Genomic DNA, 19,072 nt, shown 5'->3' with positions numbered 1-19,072 from the left:
GAGCCGGGTTAGCAAGACATCAAGGAATTGGCTAAAGAGACAGAGCGGGAGGGGAAGGGAGGGGAGGGGAGGGCGGAGAGGGAAAGCCGACAGGCGGTTGCGTTGGAGAGAGCGGCAGACGGTCCTTCGGCGCCCGCGCTCGCTCGCTCCTGGCAGATGCCATCCGGGAGAGCCGGAGGAGAAGCACGCCGTCGGCTGGGAGGTAGGAAGGGAGGCGAGCGGCCATTCGGAAGGCAAAGTGAAGCAGGAGAGAAGCCCAGAGGCGGCGCGGGGGGGGGGGACAGACCAGGGGGGCTGTGGCGGGGGGGGGGGCTGAGCCTCCCAAAGGGTGCCCTTCGGTCTAGCGCAGGGGTCGGCAACCTCGGCTCTTTTATGACTCGTGGACTTCAACTCCCAGAATTCCTGAGCCAGCATAGCTGGCTCAGGAATTCTGGGAGTTGAAGTCCACGAGTCATAAAAGAGCCGAGGTTGCCGACCCCTGGTCTAGCGCACGCCGTTGCCGCGGCGCATTTCGGGGAGGGGGGGGGAAATCTGGCCTCTCCCGCCTGATGTCGCAGTTAGAAGGAGGCGTGCTGGGGCTGGGGAGCCCCCCCTCCCGCTCTGCAATCCCCCTCCATCCGACCCCCCCACGGACCCCCCCAAAAAACTGTCGAGCTCCCCTTTTTCCGCCCTTTGGCTGCGTGGAAGCCAGTGGCCTCGGCGTGGGGTGGGGGGGAAAGAATCTGACCCCCCCCCCTGCTGCATTTTTATGGAAAGAGTTTTGCTGGGGGTTCGTGCTGTCCTGTCAAACGCCGAATGGCGTCCGGAGGGGCGGGGAGGGGGTTCGGTTGTGTTTCAGAGGGTGGGGGGGCAGTTTCCAAAGGTCCTCGGCTGCTTGCTTGGGCAGAGTTGCTCTTAAGGGCAGCGGTCCAGCCTTTGGCTGCCTCTGTTGCACCAGTTTTTGACAGCGGTTAATTCCCCCCCCCTGGACGTCTTTGGGGCTGGTTTGGATGGTGGGGTTGTGGGTTCTGCAGGTGGGCTCCTGAGAATCCGGTGGGGCTGGTTGCCAAGGTGAAGGAAATGCAGCTTGGAAGGATGATTTTTTATTTTATTTTATTTTAATTCCATTTATATCCCGCCCTTCTCCGAAGACTCAGGGCGGCTTACAAGCTTAGCAGTAGCCTTCATTATATGCCTGCTTATTAGCAGTAGCATTCAGTATATGCCTGCTTATTAGGGCTTTCACACACACCCCAAGCGGCATTATTACAAAGTCAGCTTAATTGCCCCCAACAATCTGGGTCCTCATTTTACCTACCTCGGAAGGATGGAAGGCTGAGTCAACCTTGATGGCTAACCCTTGGAGCGAGCAGTGGGTCAGGTTCTTGAATTGCACCAGCTGCTGCCTGCAACAGCATTTGGGGATCTGCTTGATACCCTGACACTGATGCCCATCAGTCCTCTTTCTCCCTTCCCCCCCCCCCAATCACAACTGGAAGAGAAAAGGGAGCAGTGAGGCTTTTGATTCTCCTGCAACCTAATTGCAATTAGCTGCATTCCTGCTGGGAAAAAATTGGTGATTTTAATTAGGGTCAGTGAGAAAAGGAAGAGAAGCCTCCCACCAGGCAAATCTGTTGAAGAACGCTGATTGCCTGCTGGGTGAACAACGGGTATGCAGTGGTTTTTGCACAGAGATGCTGGAAGGAAAAGATGGTTTTCTTTCTCTCTCTTCGTGCTTGCCTGTAGTTAATCTAACCATCGTTAACCTATTTGTAACTATACACTGAACTGTAAGTGATGGCTATATGGGTAGGTTAAAACACAATTGCTAGTTCGTTGCTCATAACAATCATTACTGAGGCATCTGCCAAACCACTTACTGAAAATTGCTGATTTTTCAGCCCTTACCAACAGTAAACCAGCAACCCAGTTTTGACTGCTCTGCAGAGCAACTGTTTGGAAAAGTGAGCGGAGGCTCTGCACAAAGGAAATTTTTTTGCACTCAAGAGCTGATTGTAAGCTATAAAATTACCCCTGGTCTGTTTTTATTGTCCAGGCCCTAACATAGATCTCAAACCAGGTTCCTATTAGCCCACCAAAGACTCTGATCAGAAACATTAGTACCATGGACAGCAACTCTCTGTGATGGCTTCATATTTGTGACATTCTGCTTCTCCTATTTCTGTATGTGTTTCTTAAATACTTTTCCCAAAATGCATTATTGATCTTACTGTTGACCATGTTGTTATATGTGTGTATATGTATGTAGCTTTGATTTTGCTTGTATTGAACAAATTAGTTTTATTTTTAAAACATTTAAAACATTTGCCTTCTGAGAGCTTCCTTTAAAGAAGAGTAAAAATCCACTAAATGCAAAGGGAGGAAAATACATATTTATTAATTTATTACTGCAATTTATATGCTGATCAGTTCCAAGAAGGCTCTAAGTGGCTTAGAAATTATACAAAATTATATAGAAAAAATCACAAGGAAAACATTAATCCAATAACCGTCAATCTTGCTTGCCATTAAGGCACCAAGGCAAACAGTCATAGCCATAACAATTGCCTGCTGCAAGGAAGAGGCACACCTTATCATATATATTCAAAGGCTCTCCAAAACAGGTGATAATGAACAGCAAATAGGTTTGGTGTTGAGGTACCCCAGATAGAGCACTGTTCCAAATGAGGGGGACACTTGCAGGAAAAGACCTATGGCCCCTCAAGGATGGGGTCTCCCTACTAGATCTTGTTGGATGAGCAAACAGCTGGAAGAAAATAGTTCTCTAAACATGCAATCCATGTACAGCTTTAAAGGTGAAAACCAGCATCTTGAATTGCATCTAAAATCTAATTGATCACCAATGCAGTTCTGACAGAGATGGGGTAGCTTGGGCACATCTGGAGATGCCCTTAATTACATGATACAAGCATATTCCATTGATTCCTGTTAAGTTGGTAGAAGCAACTTAATTAGAACAGGATGGTCCAAGGTTATATATCCTCAGCAGCTCCAGTCTGAGTCTGAGTTTGATTCTGGCCACAGGAGGAAGACTTTCTGTCCTAATGACTCCCCATCCCTTTTAGAAGCCATCCTTCCTTCCAGAATCTGGATTCTGGTGTTAGAATAATAATGTTGGTATTTATTTCTTCACATTTTGTCAGCCTAGGATCTGCCAGGCAGCTTTTTAAAGATTCATATTTTTCCTGTCAGAAAGACCTGAATTTAAAAGAGCCTACATTTCTGTGTTTTCTTATGGTGAAAAGCTGATGCCAGAATTACTATTGCCATCTTTCTGCGTGGATGAAGTCCTGGATTGTTTTTATCATCTCTTAATATGTCACATGTTTATTTGTTCCGTTCTTTTCAGTTAGAAGCATCCAAGAATAAAGTGCGTGTGCACACAGACGCTCTCACACCTGGGTTGAGCAAATAACATCTCCATCTTCCAAGGGAAAAACCTATTTTAAATATGGGCTGGAGTTTTACATTCCAAATTGGTCATTAAACTAGCAACTATAAAAAGACCAAAAGATTTCCTTTCTTGAATATTTAGGATGTTATGCTCTAATAATAATGTTAATTCTTTATTGCTTAGACTTATGTTCAGCCTTTCCCTGTGATATACAATACTCCCTCTCCAGTGTTTTAAAGCTATATTTCACAAATTCCATTCATAAAATTACAGGGTTGGAAGGGACCTTAGAGGTCTTCTAGTCCAACCCTCCACCCAAGGCAGGAGTCCTCAGACCACTTGGACAAATGATTGTCCAATCTTTTCTTGAAAACCTCCAGTGATGGAGCACTCACAATTCCAGGAGGTGAGCTGTTCTGCTGCTTAATAATTCCCACTGTCATGAAATTTCTCCTTATTTCTAGGTTGGATCGCCCTCATGAGCTTCCACATCTCTTCCACGCTCCATTCTTAAGGGAGCTCTTTCTATTTTACTTGGTCTGCTGTGAAATATGCTGCAGAACCATTATACACTGTAGAATATTTTTGGGGGTGTGAACTACAGCAAGGTTGATAGAAGCAAAAGAGGAAAGAAGGACTTAAGTATTAGAAAAAGAACATATTTATGTTTTCAAAAGACATTGTATACAGCTTCATATATCATTTGAACTATGTTAAAACATTATGTTAAATGTTGAGTTAATTTTCTTCATTGTCAGGCAACCGTATCACTCAGATATCTGAAATAAAACTGTTGCAACTGTATTTTGCTGTATTTTGCAATTTTCCCAAATTGTGTTCAACAGTGTTTGAACAATATAAATCAACTATTCTAAGGAAGTTATAGTGGCTAAGGCTCAATATATTGGCAATATTTTATATGTAAAGGAACATCCAGTAGAATTAGAATTCTACATAGCAGTGAAGATAATTCTTAAATCTTAGGCTGGTTTTATTTTTAACAGTTTATGTGGAGCATTATTTTTAACAATGTTTTGCAGACATTTCTAGGTGAGCAATGGGCAGGAGTTCAGAAGCGGTAGATCAGGATGTCTTGCACCAGTACAAAGGTTTATGACTCATGGTTGTCTAACAATAGAACCAGTTGAAAAGCTCTCCCTTTTCTCCCCCCACCCCCACCCCATCCCATCCCATCCCAATTATTCTCCCTGGATTAGCTTGCCGGAAAATAACTCTGGGGAAAACAGAAACAGATTTTCTGAATAGCCGTGTTCTGCTGCTTTTGATAAATTCCTGGGTTCCTGAGTCTATAAATATTTATTTCTATACATATTTAAAGACCATCCACTTCTGAGAAGCCAGTGCACTTTACAGCCAAAAGAAACAGTAACAGACACAAACATTACATGACTCTTATCTAACTAACAGAAGGCAGCCATTTCGCCTTTCGTGTCCCAAGAGCCCTGTGGAACAGTAAGATGGTTGGTGGCTTCTTGGCAGGCAAGAACTTTCAGAAAATGAAGAAAGCCACAGAGAAAGTACCTTACCACTCCCCACCACACCTTCATTTGGGTGGGAACCTTCCACAGGTAGGATGGAGTACGCACCTACAACAGCAGAGGGGGAGGACGTGGCCAACTCGGCATTTTCTCAGAAAGAGACCCAGATGAAGAGACTGAGCAGCCTGGAGATGGATGGGCGGAGGGGAGAAGTTCAGGGTAGCCACATCCTAGAATCTGTCAGAATATATCTAATAGCTTATAAAGCTATAGCTTTAGCTTGGCAAGATTCTGTCAGCTGCAAGCACATAAAAGATTGGACTCGACTAGATCTCACTGTCTCTTCTCTGGGCTTGGGCCTGACAACAGGCCCTCCTTTAAAGGCCACGTGGGAGAGACCAAGTAAGGGCAAGAAACAAAAGTCCTGCAAGTGTCAATTCGTGATGAGCTTTAAAGATGGCTTTAAAAAAAAACAAAAAAAAGATGGCAGCCAGCAATTTGAACGGAACCCAGAACTAAACCAGTAACCAGTGCAGCACCGTAAATTTACACTGCTGAATCTGTTCTCTCCAATTAACAGACAAAGCTGCTCACTAGTTGAAGCATCTGAGTTATTTTCAAAGGCGATTCCACATAGAGCCTGTTCCAGTAGTCTACCTACGTGGAGACAAGGGCAGGAGTCCTGGTGGACAGGTCTCCCTGGTTTTAAAAGGCCCACAAACAAAAACAAAAACCCTCCACCTTAATAAAGGAGGATGGGAATCTTCTTCCCAATTCATAGGTGGCCTCCCTGTCAGCACTTTCAGGAAGACTAGACTAGGAAGCCAGTTCCCTGTAGGTCAGTGCTACTTTTATTGTAAAGCTATAGTAACAGGATCTGCATGCACCTCCTTCCCCTTTATCTTCGTGTGAACTAACAGGGACTTGTCTGAAACATTTACTCATGTTAAATTCTTGTCCTGGCCTCAGGCTCCTTTCATCCGTTCTTCCTCCTGTCCCTCAAGGCCATTCCTACTTCCCTCGACACCGCTCCAGCAGCTTCATCAAGATCAGGGGTCTCCAAACTTGGCAATTTTAAGACTTGTGGACTTCAACTCTCAGAATGCTGGCTGAGGAATTCTTGGAATTGAAATCCACAAGTTTTAAAGTGACCCAGTTTGGAGACGCCTGATCTAGATGTTAAACATGAGAAAGAAGACTGGAACCTCACACATATATGCCATTCTCTTTCTCTCTCTCACGCATGCACACATGCACACATTAGAACTGCTCACTTAGGGAGAAGCAGAATCACCATTGCTAAGCCCAGATCCTTGTAGGCAGTCCAGAAGAAGGCCACGACTGAGTGGTCTAGCAGGACCAAAAGGTATGCGCTCCATCTAAGTCCTGACAAAGATCATTTTACCAGCATGCCATTCACATCCTGTGCCAAGTCTGAATCCTGATGGCAAGAGGTCAAGAAAAATTTCCTCTAAGGCCCTATACAACTGGATCCCTTTACCTTCTTCACAACCTTCCCTAATGTTCATGAAATCAACCCCACCTGCCCCATCCGGCTGCATGAATAGTCCAGTTGCATCATGAATCGAACTTGCAGGTGGCCGAACTTCTATTGCCACAGTCCCACTCCACATCCTTGGTCTGCACAAGCTCCAAAGAATCCCTTGCCAGGATATTTTGCCAAGATTCTTTCCAAGAAGAAACCAGCTGAGGAGAATACAAGCAATTTTATCTGCCAAAATAATTTGTAAATATGTCACAGCAGCCTCCTAAATCAGAGACTGAACATAGTCATTGGATGCAGCTCTGCAGACCCAGGAAGTGCAGAGCAGTTAAAAACTTACCTATTTTTATGGTGCACTGACAAATGTGGACATGCACCCAGGAGCCATCAGATTTACTCTAATTTTGTCCACCCTCGCTCCAACTCCTCAGTAAACCAAGGGATTTACAGGGATCTGCAAGGAGAGGCCACTTGGGACCACCCTTATCTACTGCTCTTGCCAGCACCATATTCCAGAGGTTGGCGAGGGGAATAGAGCTACCTGCAAGACGTGCTGGGAAATTCCTGTGAGACCTCCAAAAACCCGGGGGGGGGGAGAGAGAGAGAGAGAGAGAACGGTAAGCACTGGGATGGACAGTTTCACTGGGCCACCACACCTGCAGAGGTCTGGTGTGTGGCTGATCCAGAAAGCCTTCTGACATGACAAAAGACTAGCCCGTCACCTTCAGATCACATTGCAAATAAATAGTGTCATCATGTTCCTTAATTCGTAACATAAATCTGTCTGCAAGTTCTGCAGATCCCCAGATCTATTTGTGGACTTAACGCTGAAGGTTGGCTATCCTATTTATTGGACAGTGTGCACCAGCACACTCACTCAGTTCTGCTCACCCAAAATTCTTTGTCATTGTTCTTTTTTCTTTAAAAAAAAAGAAAGAACAACAACAGGGTTGTTGTTTTCCAGAGCAGCTCGCGTCAAAAGAGAGAGAACCTCCACCACTGGGCCTGCAAACAAAAGTGTAAAAGAAAGGAGGAAAAGGGCAATTCTTCAAAGCCGGATACAGTGGTGAGCTATAGCTTGTTATTTAAGGCAACTTGGGGTGGGCTGCCCTGGTCTTGCTTGCCTTGTTCCTTACGTAACAATTGACGGTTCTTGTTCCTTCGGCAGATGGGTGACACCAAAGTGGTCTTTACTTTGTCAGCAGTAGGATTGTGGGTTGTTGGAGCTAAGTGTTCGTTCTGGCAGGATGGAAGAAGCAAGCTGCCTGCAGCTGTTCCTTCTCTTGATAATAACTGGGCCAAGCTTGATCTTGCTTTGATGGCCATCCCAGGAAATAAAAAGGGCCACTTTCCTGACAATGAAAGCCAGACTCATGCTTGATTGTCCAGTATTACTTTGGAGTGGAGCCTCTTTGTCTTTCTGAGTTATTCCATTTCTCTTTTTTTAAGAGTCAACATTGGCATCATGGCCTCAAACTCGGGAATTGTTGTTGATGATGGTGAGAGCAGCAAGAATTGTACCCTGGAGAGATGCCTGAATGTATTCCGCGATGCAAGCAATGATAGCGAACAATTTGCAGCTCTGCTTCTGGTAAGATTCTAGCCTTGCCCGGGGGAGAGAAAATGACCGGGAGGGAGGGAGGGAGGGAGGGAGGGAGGGAGGGAGGGAGGGAGGGAGGGAGGGAGGAAGGAAGGAAGGAAGGAAGGAAGGAAGGAAGGAAGGAAGGAAGGAAGGAAGGAAATCCTTGTTTGTTTTAGCTACTCAGTAGTAATTGGCTAGCTATCTGAGAGATAAACTCACCTGGGTCCCACCTGTAAAATGTGATGATGATGATAGGTCTAGCACTTTTTGAATGTTATTTAGATCATTTATTGAATTATACAGTTTAATCTTCTCATATAAATAAAACATGGACAGCATAAGAGTTGTCCACCTGACAAAGAGCTGAAATCTTGCCCCTTCTTCCCCCCTCCCCCCCTTTGATACCTCCTGCTTCTTTTTTTCAGGTGACCAAAGCGATCAAAGCAGGAGAAATCAATTCCAAAGCCCGTCGAAGGATTTTCGATGCTGTCGGCTTCACATTCCCAAACCGGCTTCTGACTTCCAAGGATCCCCCCGAGGGCTGCCCCCAGCACACTTTCCAAGCCCTGGGTCTCACTTTGCTGGCCTGTTTCTGCACCGATCCAGATTTAGCCCGGCATCCGCAGATGCTGAACAAAATTCCCATTTTGAGTGACGTGGTTTCAGCCAAGACCAGAGATGCTTCTTACAGCGCCATGATCGATGATGCCTACCAATGCCTCAGAGCTATCTTGGCTACCTCTAAGGGTCCCAGAGAGTTGATCAACAGGGGTGCCCTCTCTGCCCTCTGCCAGGCCTACGTGAACCACAGCTATGGCTACGATCAGGCCCTTCAGCTGCTGCTGGGGCTTCTGACGTCAGCGGAATCCAAGTGTTGGCAGAGAGCCACGACTGACCTCATGGGCGTGCTTAGTGTCCTCAGCGCGGAGTTCCAGAAGGCCGAAGACATGACCAAATTCCAGCTGTGCGAAGTGCTGGCCCGCTTCGTGCCTCCTGTCCTCCCCCCTGGCTCTGAATGTCTCCTGCTCCTCTACCGAGGCCTGTCGAGCATCTTAACAAGCAAGCTAAGCACTTCCCAGCGAGAGCCTGCCTTGAAGCTTTCGGCCTGCCTCTCCCAAGCCTGCAGCTCAGCCTGGATCCCAGCCGGCAGTTCCGGCAGCAAATTTTTTGCCCTCTTGATCAACTTGGCTTGCGTGGAGGTCCGCTTGACCTTGGAGGAGCTGGACCTGACGGAGGTGGATAAGAAGCGGGAACTGATGGCTGCCTGCTACGTCCTGATGGAGCTGGCCATTGTGGAATGCACCCGAGAGAAAGGCTCTCTCCTGCAAGACACCCAGAAAGTGCAGCTGGTGGGGATCCTGGAGGAAGCTTTGGGGGCTGTCATACATTACCTGAGACAGGTAAAAGAAGAGCCCGTTGCACGGGGTGGTTGATTGTCCTTTTTAGATGGGAGGCTGGGAAGTGGGTCACCTTAGTAAGGTCTTAGTAAGGTCTGCAAGAGAGGCAATTCTGGCAAGTCAAACATTTAGCGCCCAAGAGAAATTGGCCATAGGACGGGATGGGGAGGGAGGGTCTTAAGGGGCAGTTCTTCCCAAATGTGTCCCGTTAGGGCTTCTGTTTCAGTTGAGTTGTCAGAAGCCCTTTGGGCCCTGAGAAATCGTTTTAGTTACAACAGAAAGGTAGGAAAGTTCAGTTGTTTTTCTCAGCTGAGTGCCTGAGTACCTGTCCATTCAAAAAAAACTCAGTGCTTTCGCCGCAGCCACTTAATTTTAGTAAAAGAACCTGTCACTTCAACCAAACAGAGTCGGGGGGGGGGGTGTCTTTCTTTCCTAAAGGCCTAAGTTGGGGCAGGTGTGGCATTTATGGCCTGACAGGTGCCTGCTCTTTCACCCTTCTTGCCTCGGCCCTTTCCTGCCTTGTGAACGTGGCATTTGAAGGCGTGTGTTGTTGTTTTTTCTTCTGCAACTCAGGTTGGGCAGAAGAAGCTGGAGGATCCTTTCATCTTTGCCTCTGTTCGAATCCTGGGCGCCTGGCTGGCTGAGGAGACCTCTTTCCTCAAGCAGGAGATCTGCAACCTCCTCCCGTTCCTCATTTATTACGCCAAGGTGCAGTTTGAAGAAGAGAGGAGAAGCCGGCGCAGTGCTTCGCAGTCTGAAAAGGAGCAGGCTGGACAAGGCCCCATCGCTGAGCCTCTGTGGCGGGGAGACGCTCTGAGGTAAAAAATCCTGATGCTTGCTGAAAGACAATAATGGATAGGATTTCTCTCCCGCAGATCAGTACGTCTCCTGTCCTTTTGGCTCAGGACCCCCTTGTTCCCAGGGTTAGAACGGAAATACAGGTAGTCCTCGACTTACGGCCACAATGGAGCCCAACGTTTACGTTGCTAAGTGAGACAGCTGTTAAGTGAATTTTGCCCCAGTTGAACTTTCTTGCCCCAGTTGTTAAGTGAATCACTGCAGTCGTTCAGTTAGTCACATGGTTGTTGAATGAATCCGGCTTCCCCGTTGACTTTGCTTGTCAGAAGGTGGCAAAAGGGGATGACATCATCCTGGGACAATTGAGGACTGTAAGTTGAGGGTCACCCGGAGTTCTGTCTTGTTTGCAACTGAAGATCAAATGGATCATCCGAAAGGCAAAAAAAAAAAAAAACTAGTTCAAATTTGCAGCATAAACGTACCACTTCCCAGCCTCAGTTGCATCCGTTATAACACGATAAAGCTACCTGCTCTTCTGTTTTTGAAAACTTTCCCAAATGTTTTGACCAAGGTTTGCTTCTTGAGGGGAGTAAAGTCAAGTTTCTTTTTAGAACAGGGGCGTCAAACTGCCGGTCCATGGGCTGGATCCGTCATGCCGAAACCGCGCCCACCCCATCGCGACACGTCACGTGACGCTGCAAGTTTGCCACCCCTGTTTTAGAATGTTAATTGTGGATGATTTGCCTTGCCTTGGACTGCTTCCATCCTGGGCTTGTAGGATGCCCAGAGAGGTGATCTGAGAGATTTGGCTGTCCACTAGGGAAGCCACACAGCCATCTTTTACAGAGTCATTTGCTTGACTCTCGTGGGAGAGTTGCTGTGACATTTAAATGCCGTGGATATTTTATTGGATGTCCAGTTTTGTATGCCCAGTACTCAGATTTCTCAGCCAATCCCAGGGCAGATTGTTAGGCTGACGTTGACTTTTATGGAGAACCTTCCTCCTATTAATGTTGTAAATGAAGTCTTATGTGCCTAGTTCCTCTTCTAAATGCAGGATGAGGATTATGTCTCACTCTGCCTCATGCTGACCTACAGCTCCCAGCATTCCTTGTCACTAGTATATTCTTCATACTAAGCTATTGGGCTCCTTGGGTTCAGGCAGCAAGACTGGCTAAGGAATTCTGGGAGTTGAAGTCCACACAACTGAAAGCTGCCAAGGTTGAGAAACACTGCATTTTAAGATATCTAATACTCTTGCTTTTGTTAATTACAACAGCTTGCAATCACTAGCTGTGGTTATATTATAAAGGCAGCAAGCATCAAGAGGAGTGTACAGCAATTTGTAATGATGATTCTAGGCCTGCATATAAAGAAATGGTTGTCCACTTCTTTCTGTACCCTCCATATAATTTCTTGCCACTGTGCCTGAACTGGATTGGAGAAACCACGTCTGTAACGACTCCACTATCTTTGGATTTGTTTACCTTCAACACCTGCTAGTTTTTCTGTTCTTGCTACTTTTTCTGTTCTATTGCAATTGAGCAATTCTTCAGTACTTTATTATCCTCAAACCCCTGAGATGCAGGTACCATAATTTGACTGAGCAGGTTACCCACACACCTTGTTTTGCAACACGGAAACGTTTCCTCAAAGATCTTTTAGTTCTGCCTTTTAAATCCAGAAGGAAAGTCCATACGGAAGGCTGTTTGTAGGCTTTTTGACTGAACAATTAGTTCAAAACTCTCCGGCTTTAAACTCATTGCCAGGGCCTTGTATTTCCCCTTCTAGATTCCTGTTACCTGGTTTGAGCCACCTGACTGCAGAAGATCGCCCCCGTGAGATCCTAATTTCGGAGGGGGCGCCTGTTCTCTTGTGCCAATATTTCCTGCACCGTTGGGAGACCTTTGTTTCAAACACTGAATCCCAGTCTGCTTCAAAAGTTATTGAAGCCAGTCTTCAAACCTCCTGCGAGATTTTCCTGAATTTCGTTGTCACCGCTCCCGATTTAATCAGGTAATGTACGGAGGTGGAGGTGTAAGCAACTCCTTTCCTTGTTAGAAAGGTCCGCTTCGGTTTGTTGCTTAAGCGAAGCACTCTGCAGGCAGTTGATGCTAATTGCTCCTGCGTAGGCGTTTGCCAGCAATCCGTGAGAGCTAGTGGGCACACGACTCCGCATGTGCCTGGCTGCTCTTAGCGATCTTTGCACATTGAACACAGAGATCTAAAAAGCATTTGTAGCACATTCAGCTGCTGTGATTATGAAACTCTGTGTTTGGGGCTGATGTTTTGCAGAGTTTCTGACAGCAGGCAGTTCTGTAAGCCCCATCAGCTCCCTTTGCGCTGAAAGCATCTTGATGTGTTCCTGCAAACACCTCCATTCCCAAACATAGAATCGTAGGCTAGGAAGGAACATTGAGATCAACTTGTCCAACTCAGCCCAGAATGGTATATGGTCTCCAGCTCGGCTGGAGGTGGTATTAGAAGACCACCAAGGTCCCTTCCAATTCATTTATTCTGTATTCTGCACAAGGGCCTTTAAAATATTCTAAGTATTTGAAGCCTTATCATGCCTGCCTATAACTGCCCTGTCTTTTATAGGACTTGGTTTCCACTCTTGCCCTGTGTCCTGTTGGTTTTTCTGTGGATGTGTTTGAATTTGTGAGAGTCTACTGAAATGCGGTCCATCGGGGGAAATGCCACTGTATTTGGGTTGCTTCTAAAATCCCATGTTCCTGATGTTCTTTCCCTTGTCGCTCTTGGCATGAGTTGAACTATGTGCGGTCCAGAATTAGGCAGGATTTCAATATATAGATAAGATAAAAAGTGTGAAAGACCAACTCAAGAGATTGCACTTTGGATTGCTGCTGATGAAGTTCGAGCAAGAACTGGCTTTGGGTTTGCCTTTCCTTTGTTTTAACCTTTGTACCAAATCCTCCTAGTGCTGCTGAAGCAGAGAGCAAAATTTAGAAGTCCTAAGAATATCGCGCAAGAAGGAGGAATTGCAAATAACTCAGAAAATACCACCTCTTCTGCTCTTCCCTTCCATAGCCGAGAAGATTGTTTCTCAGCCCTGATGGATACGGTGCTGAAATCTCTTCCGTCTCTGCTGCCACAGAGAGAACATCTCATTTTGAGTGCCAACCTGGCTACGCTGGGGTTAATGATGGCCCGGAAACTCTTCGCTTATCCAGGCAAGTGGTGATACCTCAAGTTCTATTGACTGAACTAAACCATTGGAAGCAGAGAAGAGGCCAAAGCAGTGGCGGTTTTAATCTTGCTTCAGTGGTGGTTGGCTGGGCTCCCATTAATGTGGGTGGGCGCTTGCACAACCAGTACACATTCCTTGTATTTAAAATAGTGCGTAGATCACCAAGGCAGTGCCAGACAAGTGTGGTGCCTCAGATTTCATCTTAGCCAGTTGCATTTTTTTCCCATGCCTCAGCAAATATAATTGTACCTGTGCAGGTAGTCCTCGGCTTACAGCCACTCATTTAGTGACCGTTTTAAGGTTACGGCAGCCCTGAAAAAAGTGACTTATGATTGGTCCTTGCACTTAACAACCATTGCAACGTCCCCATGGTTACATAATAAAAATACAGGCACTTGGCAACTGGATTGTATACACCAGAGTTGCGGCATCCCAGGATCACGTGATCACCGTTTATGACCTGTCCAGCCAGTTTCCAACAAGCAAAATCAATGCAGGATGTCAAATTTGCTTAACGGCTTTAACAACTGCAATGATTTCCTTAACAACCAGGGGGGAAAAGGTTGTAAAATTAGATGTGACTCACGGAACTATCTGGTTCCAATGTTAGTTGTAAGTTGAGGACCACTTCGATAGCAGTTTGAACTGTTCACAGTTCCGGGTTTATGTGCTTTAATGAGACCTGCCGATCAGTGAAGAAATTAACCATTATACACTTTAAGGATGCCCTCTGGGTTTTTCCCCATCCCAAATTGGGAGTTGATTGATTGCCTTAGTGCAGGCACAGTGCTTAGCATTCTTCTCTTTAAGAAGAGATTGGACAGCTGTTTGTCTGAAATGGTATAGGGTTTCTTGCTTGAGCAGAGGGTTGGACTAGAAGACCTCCAAGGTCCCTTCCAACTCTGTTATTCAGTGCTATGGAAAGGAAGCCAGCCATGATCTGAGAAGTATTTTACCAAAGCAGAAACAGCAAACTATTTCTCTGCTTTGCATAGTAAAGGGTCCAACTTCTTCCCAGCCATCCAGATTTGAATTGGGGGAATGTTCTTATTTCAAGTCATTTATTTTCTCCAAAAAGGGACTTTTTATCACTTGTGGTGGACGTGTGACAAAGCAAAGAAATATTGGAGTAGATTTCACATCCTAATACAGAAGATTCTCAAATCTCAGGATAAAACCAGAAACTTTTCTTTTGGCTTTAATGGAAAAAGACTTGTGGGGGGGGGAATTAGAACTTTGATGCTATCTATGTTGACAGCAGCAAGATTTACGCACTTTACGCACAAAAACGGAAGGATGCTTTGATTAGCACAATGGATGAATGGCTGCAACAGTTGATGGAGTTAGCAGAGAGGGCTAAATTGGCTGCTTTGATTAAAGAACAAAAACACAAGTACTTTGTGAAATTCTGGACTTTTATGCTTGAGTTTTACCAATTAGATAGGTTTGTTGCTGTGGGTGTGGCTAGCTTATACTATTAGGTAAAGGTTCCCCCGCACATGCGTGCTAGTCGTTTCTGACTCTAGGGGCCGGTGCTCATCTCCGTTTCAAAGCTGAAGAGCCAGTGCTTGTCCGAGGATGTCTCCATGGTCATGTGGCCGGCATGACTAGACGCCAAAGGCGCACAGAACGCTGTTACCTTCCCACCGGAGTGGTCCCTATTTTTCTACTTGCATTTTTACGTGCTTTCGAACTGCTAGGTTGGCAGAAGCTGGGATGAGTAACAGGCGCTCAATCTGTTACGCGGCACTCGGGATTTGACCCGCCAAACTGCCGACCTTCTGATCGACAAGCTCAGCGTCCCAACCCACTGAGCTTATACTATTACATGAAGGTAAAAAGTTGAGGTTTGATGTTGTTATCTTAACCTACTGCACCAAAGGGAGTCGAAAGTCAATGGCTCTTCTTACTTTCCCCCCCTTTTCCCTCCCCTAGCTTCCCTACTATTTTCTTTTCTATTTTTGTATTTTACATAATAAATTAATCTTTTTTTAAAAAAATAGAGAGAAACACTGTGCTAGATCCATCTAATGTGATTCTTGGAATTTTCCCTCGCAGGTCTCCAGGGGACCCCTGAAGCGGAGAGTTTCTTTGGCGCTGCCATCCGTTTCCTTGCTGAAGCTTACATCGCCCAAGCCAGCACCGAGGGGGGGATCGTGACCCTCGGCGTCTCGCCCAGCTACAAGGCCACCTGGCCGGCCATCCGCGAGTTGTGGTTTTTGGGGATGCAGGCTTTTGCTAGCTGCGTGCCTCTCTTCCTGTGGCTGCCCCAGGACGTCCTGCGTTCCGGCTGGCTGCAGGACCTCCTGGCCTTGCTGGGCCGCGTCGTCCCGTCCTCCGTGGATATGGAGGTGGTGAGGGCTTACCAGGGGGTCTTGGTGGAGCTGGCCAGAGCCAGCCAGCCATGCCTGGAGAGTATCCAGCAACACCGGGGTTTGGAGCTGGCCAGTCTGTATGGCATGGCCGCCTTAGAACAGTGTATCTCCGAGCAGTGAGCGTGCTCGGGAAGTGCTGGTGGGAGAAAGGTGCGTTCTCCCACAAGTTGCAGCTTCCCTCTGTGTCCTGCAGGGGGCAGCTCTGTGGTAGGGGAGATAGTGTATGTCGGGCCTCTCTTCTTCCCTAGTAGCTTGCACAAAGTTATCCCATGTAATAGAGGTCGGTTTATTTCTTTGCCATTCTTTGTATTTATTTAATTTATTTATTGGGGCAGGGGGTTCTTTCTGCCTTCTTTCCAGGTGGCAGAGGACTACTCCCAAGGCAGAGATGATATATATTACACACAGACACACACACACACACACACACACACACACACACAAACACAAACAGAGGCAAACTCTTGCAAAGTTTAAAGATTATCATGAAGCGACTCAAAATCTATGATAGGGCTAATGACGACGAAGATCATGCAACGATTGAATTATCCAGCCCCCAACATGGTGTTAATTCAAAGATTGGGGCAAGTTGGGAGGGGAGGGGGAATCTTTAAAGCCCTTTTTTTAAAAAAAGAAAAGAAAAAGAAAAAGAATAAATAGCTGAAGAGGTGCCAAATATTTGTGGCTCGGAGTTCCATGAAGACGGGACCACCACTTTAAAAAAAAAAAAGGCCAATGATGTCTCCATGCATGTTTTTGTAGCTCTCTGTGATCTCGTAGAGTAATATGAAGCAAAAGTTTTAACTTGCTGGCAGTAAAAAAAAAAAGCATCAAGCCTAATGTATTGCAATGCACATTAGTGCTACTCCGTTGACTCTTAACGCACTGTGAAGTAAGATAGATTCTTCTCTGGAGAGAGATTCAACAGATGCTAAAGGGAGTCTGGATTTTCTTTTATTTTTTCCCTAGCCTGAAGATGTAAAGATGACCTCGGCATAATGTTTGAACCCCAAGTGTCCTTTGCTAACCTCTCTCATAACTGGATAGGCTCCAAGAATTTCCTTAAGTCTGGAAAGGCCTCAAAAACAAACCAATTCTTGTCTCAGGACTCTTCCATGGTTGAAGCTTTCCTCTTCGAGAAGAGAGGAAATGCTGGCACACCTTTATTTGAATGTAATTATGTCTATCCCATGTTGAACGGTACAAATCTTCCCAAAATAATCTGCAGGGAAAAATCCAATGACCAAGAATGATACTTTCTCAAAAGGCAGCTGGTGCCAAATTAATATTTTGTTTGGGTTGCGGCAGGGCACGGGCTGGGGGGTGGGGGAAGGGGGTGGTTTCTCAGATGTTTATAATAATAACTTGCACCCAGCAGCTTACAAAAATTTTAAAAACTTGTGTTTTTCAAACTAGGCAAGTTTAAGGTGGGAGGACTTTGACTCCCAGAATTCCCCAGCCAGCCACGCTGGCTGGGGAATTCTGGGAGACAAACTCCACCCTCCTTAAAGTTGCTTAGCTCGAAAAGCCCTGATCTGAACCAAGAACAATCATGAAAATGCATTGAAAGCAATCCTGATGTCCCTTCCCTGCTTGGGACTGTTCTATCCATGAAAAGTAGAAGAGTTTGGGGGGGGGTTCCCCCTGAAGAAATCCTCCTACAGAGAAATGGTGAGCAGTCCGGGGAGGTGGGCAAACACCCGTTTTTTCCCCCCTCCCTCTCCTGCCCCAGTCATAAGGGGCGGGTAGAGGAGGGAGGTTGGGCACTAAAGAGGATCGAAGCAGCATTCCTGTCAAAAGAAGAAAGGGGGGGGGGTGTTCCTAGGGCCAACATATCAAAGGGGGGATTTAGATTCTCTGGATTGTGGATGTTTGCTTCTTCGTGTTCTTCAGCATGTGGGCTCTTGCATGCAGCTGGTAACTCTTGCGGTACTGTGTTCTTGAGTTGGAGAATGGTTCAGCCTGTGAAACTGTGGCCTTGAGTTGTTCTCCTGGCGTTTTCCAGTTCAGTAAATAAAAGTGGTTTGTCTTGTTATGAACGCCTGACTGTCCTCCTCTTGTTCATTGGGGGGCGGCGGTGGGGGAGGCATCACCGCTGATCCACCGCTCCAAACTTGAAAGTTTAAAGGGATTCGTTAGATTTTTCTTTTTATCCCATTTGTAACTCCAGGTGGCGAACAGACGCAATGCTCCATGCTCCTCCTCTTTTTCCCACAACCAACACCTTGTGAGGCGGGTTGGGCAGAGAGAGAAGGACTGGCCGGATGCCACCCAGCCAGCTTTACACACCTAAGGTGGGACTAGAACTCCCAGTCTCCTTGTTTCTAGGCCTTAATCACTATATCAGGGGTAGGCAACCTTGGCTCTTTTATGACTCGTGGACTTCAACTCCCAGAATTCTCGAGCCAGCCATGCTGAGGGGAAAGGGAGAGGTATCCAAGCTGAGCCATGTTGGCTGAGGAATTCTGGGAGTTGAAGTCCACGAGTCCTAAAAGAGCCAAGGTTGCCTACCCCTGTCCTGCCTGCATATGATGAAGATGAAATAAATAAATAAAATAGTAAAAGGATACTGCGAAAGAAATCAGAGATTTGCAAGCCTGTTCTCGGTAGCTAGCCAAAGTTACTACAACTGGAGGAACCAACATACCTCGCTAGAAATGAGAAGCAGTGATTCTGCAACCAAGTTTATTTTATCCTTGACAAGCTTGATAAAAATGTAGGCTGGCTACCCAAGTAGCAAATTAACAACTACGTGGGCCTGTTATTGGCCTCTAAACTATGTAGGCAGTATGTGCAACATTGTACAACAGTGGCATAGAACATAAAAACCTCAGTTACTGTGGAGCACAAAACAATAAAAGTTTATAAATTTCCAATTATAGAAAATGAAAACTACTGTAAACCAACACTTAATCTAAAACAATAATTGTAATAAAAACAATAAGAGTACCTCAAAGCTAAAAACAGCAGGATATACCATTAAGAACTATGACACTAATAAATAACAGATAGTATCAGATGGCAGGTATAAAATATATCAGGTTTGATTAATACTTTCCATCATCCATTTCTGCTGGATTTTGCCTGAATCCAGCCAGAAGTTAGCAACCTTGTGAAGACATCGTCCTCAAAAACTAAATGAATATAAAATTTGTCTCTATACCCTGAAAAGTAGAAGGAAAATAAGAATGGTACGAACATCTGCATTAAAGAAGCAGTGGAAAAAGACAGATCCTTAGTTTTAAATGGTCCAGCCTTGTAAGGACAAGGATAATCGGAAAGAGCATCTTCCTATAGTTCCCCTCTGATCTT

At 45.9% G+C, this 19,072-nt stretch overlaps 1 protein-coding gene across 2 annotated transcripts; it reads left to right on the top strand.

Annotated features, from left to right (window-relative positions):
• Positions 1-105: 105 nt before the first annotated feature.
• On the top strand, positions 106-17,799 carry NCDN (neurochondrin). Of its 2 annotated transcripts, none has more exons than XM_083369295.1 (8): positions 106-202; positions 7,362-7,463; positions 7,847-7,988; positions 8,405-9,379; positions 9,950-10,194; positions 11,966-12,190; positions 13,226-13,368; positions 15,444-17,799. In XM_083369295.1, exons 3-8 carry the CDS (start codon positions 7,863-7,865, stop codon positions 15,878-15,880), a joined length of 2,151 nt encoding a protein of 716 aa, XP_083225421.1. In that variant the 5' UTR covers positions 106-202; positions 7,362-7,463; positions 7,847-7,862; the 3' UTR covers positions 15,881-17,799. The 2 variants fall into 2 exon arrangements, with proteins under 2 accessions (XP_083225421.1, XP_083225422.1); XM_083369296.1 differs by having other exon boundaries at positions 131-202; positions 7,367-7,463.
• The last annotated feature ends 1,273 nt before the right edge of the window (positions 17,800-19,072 follow it).

Source organism: Vipera ursinii (assembly GCF_947247035.1).
Source record: "Vipera ursinii genome assembly, chromosome: 9".
In the NCBI taxonomy this organism is placed as follows: Eukaryota; Metazoa; Chordata; class Lepidosauria; order Squamata; family Viperidae; genus Vipera; species Vipera ursinii.
This window is presented reverse-complemented; position numbering and strand designations above follow the sequence as displayed.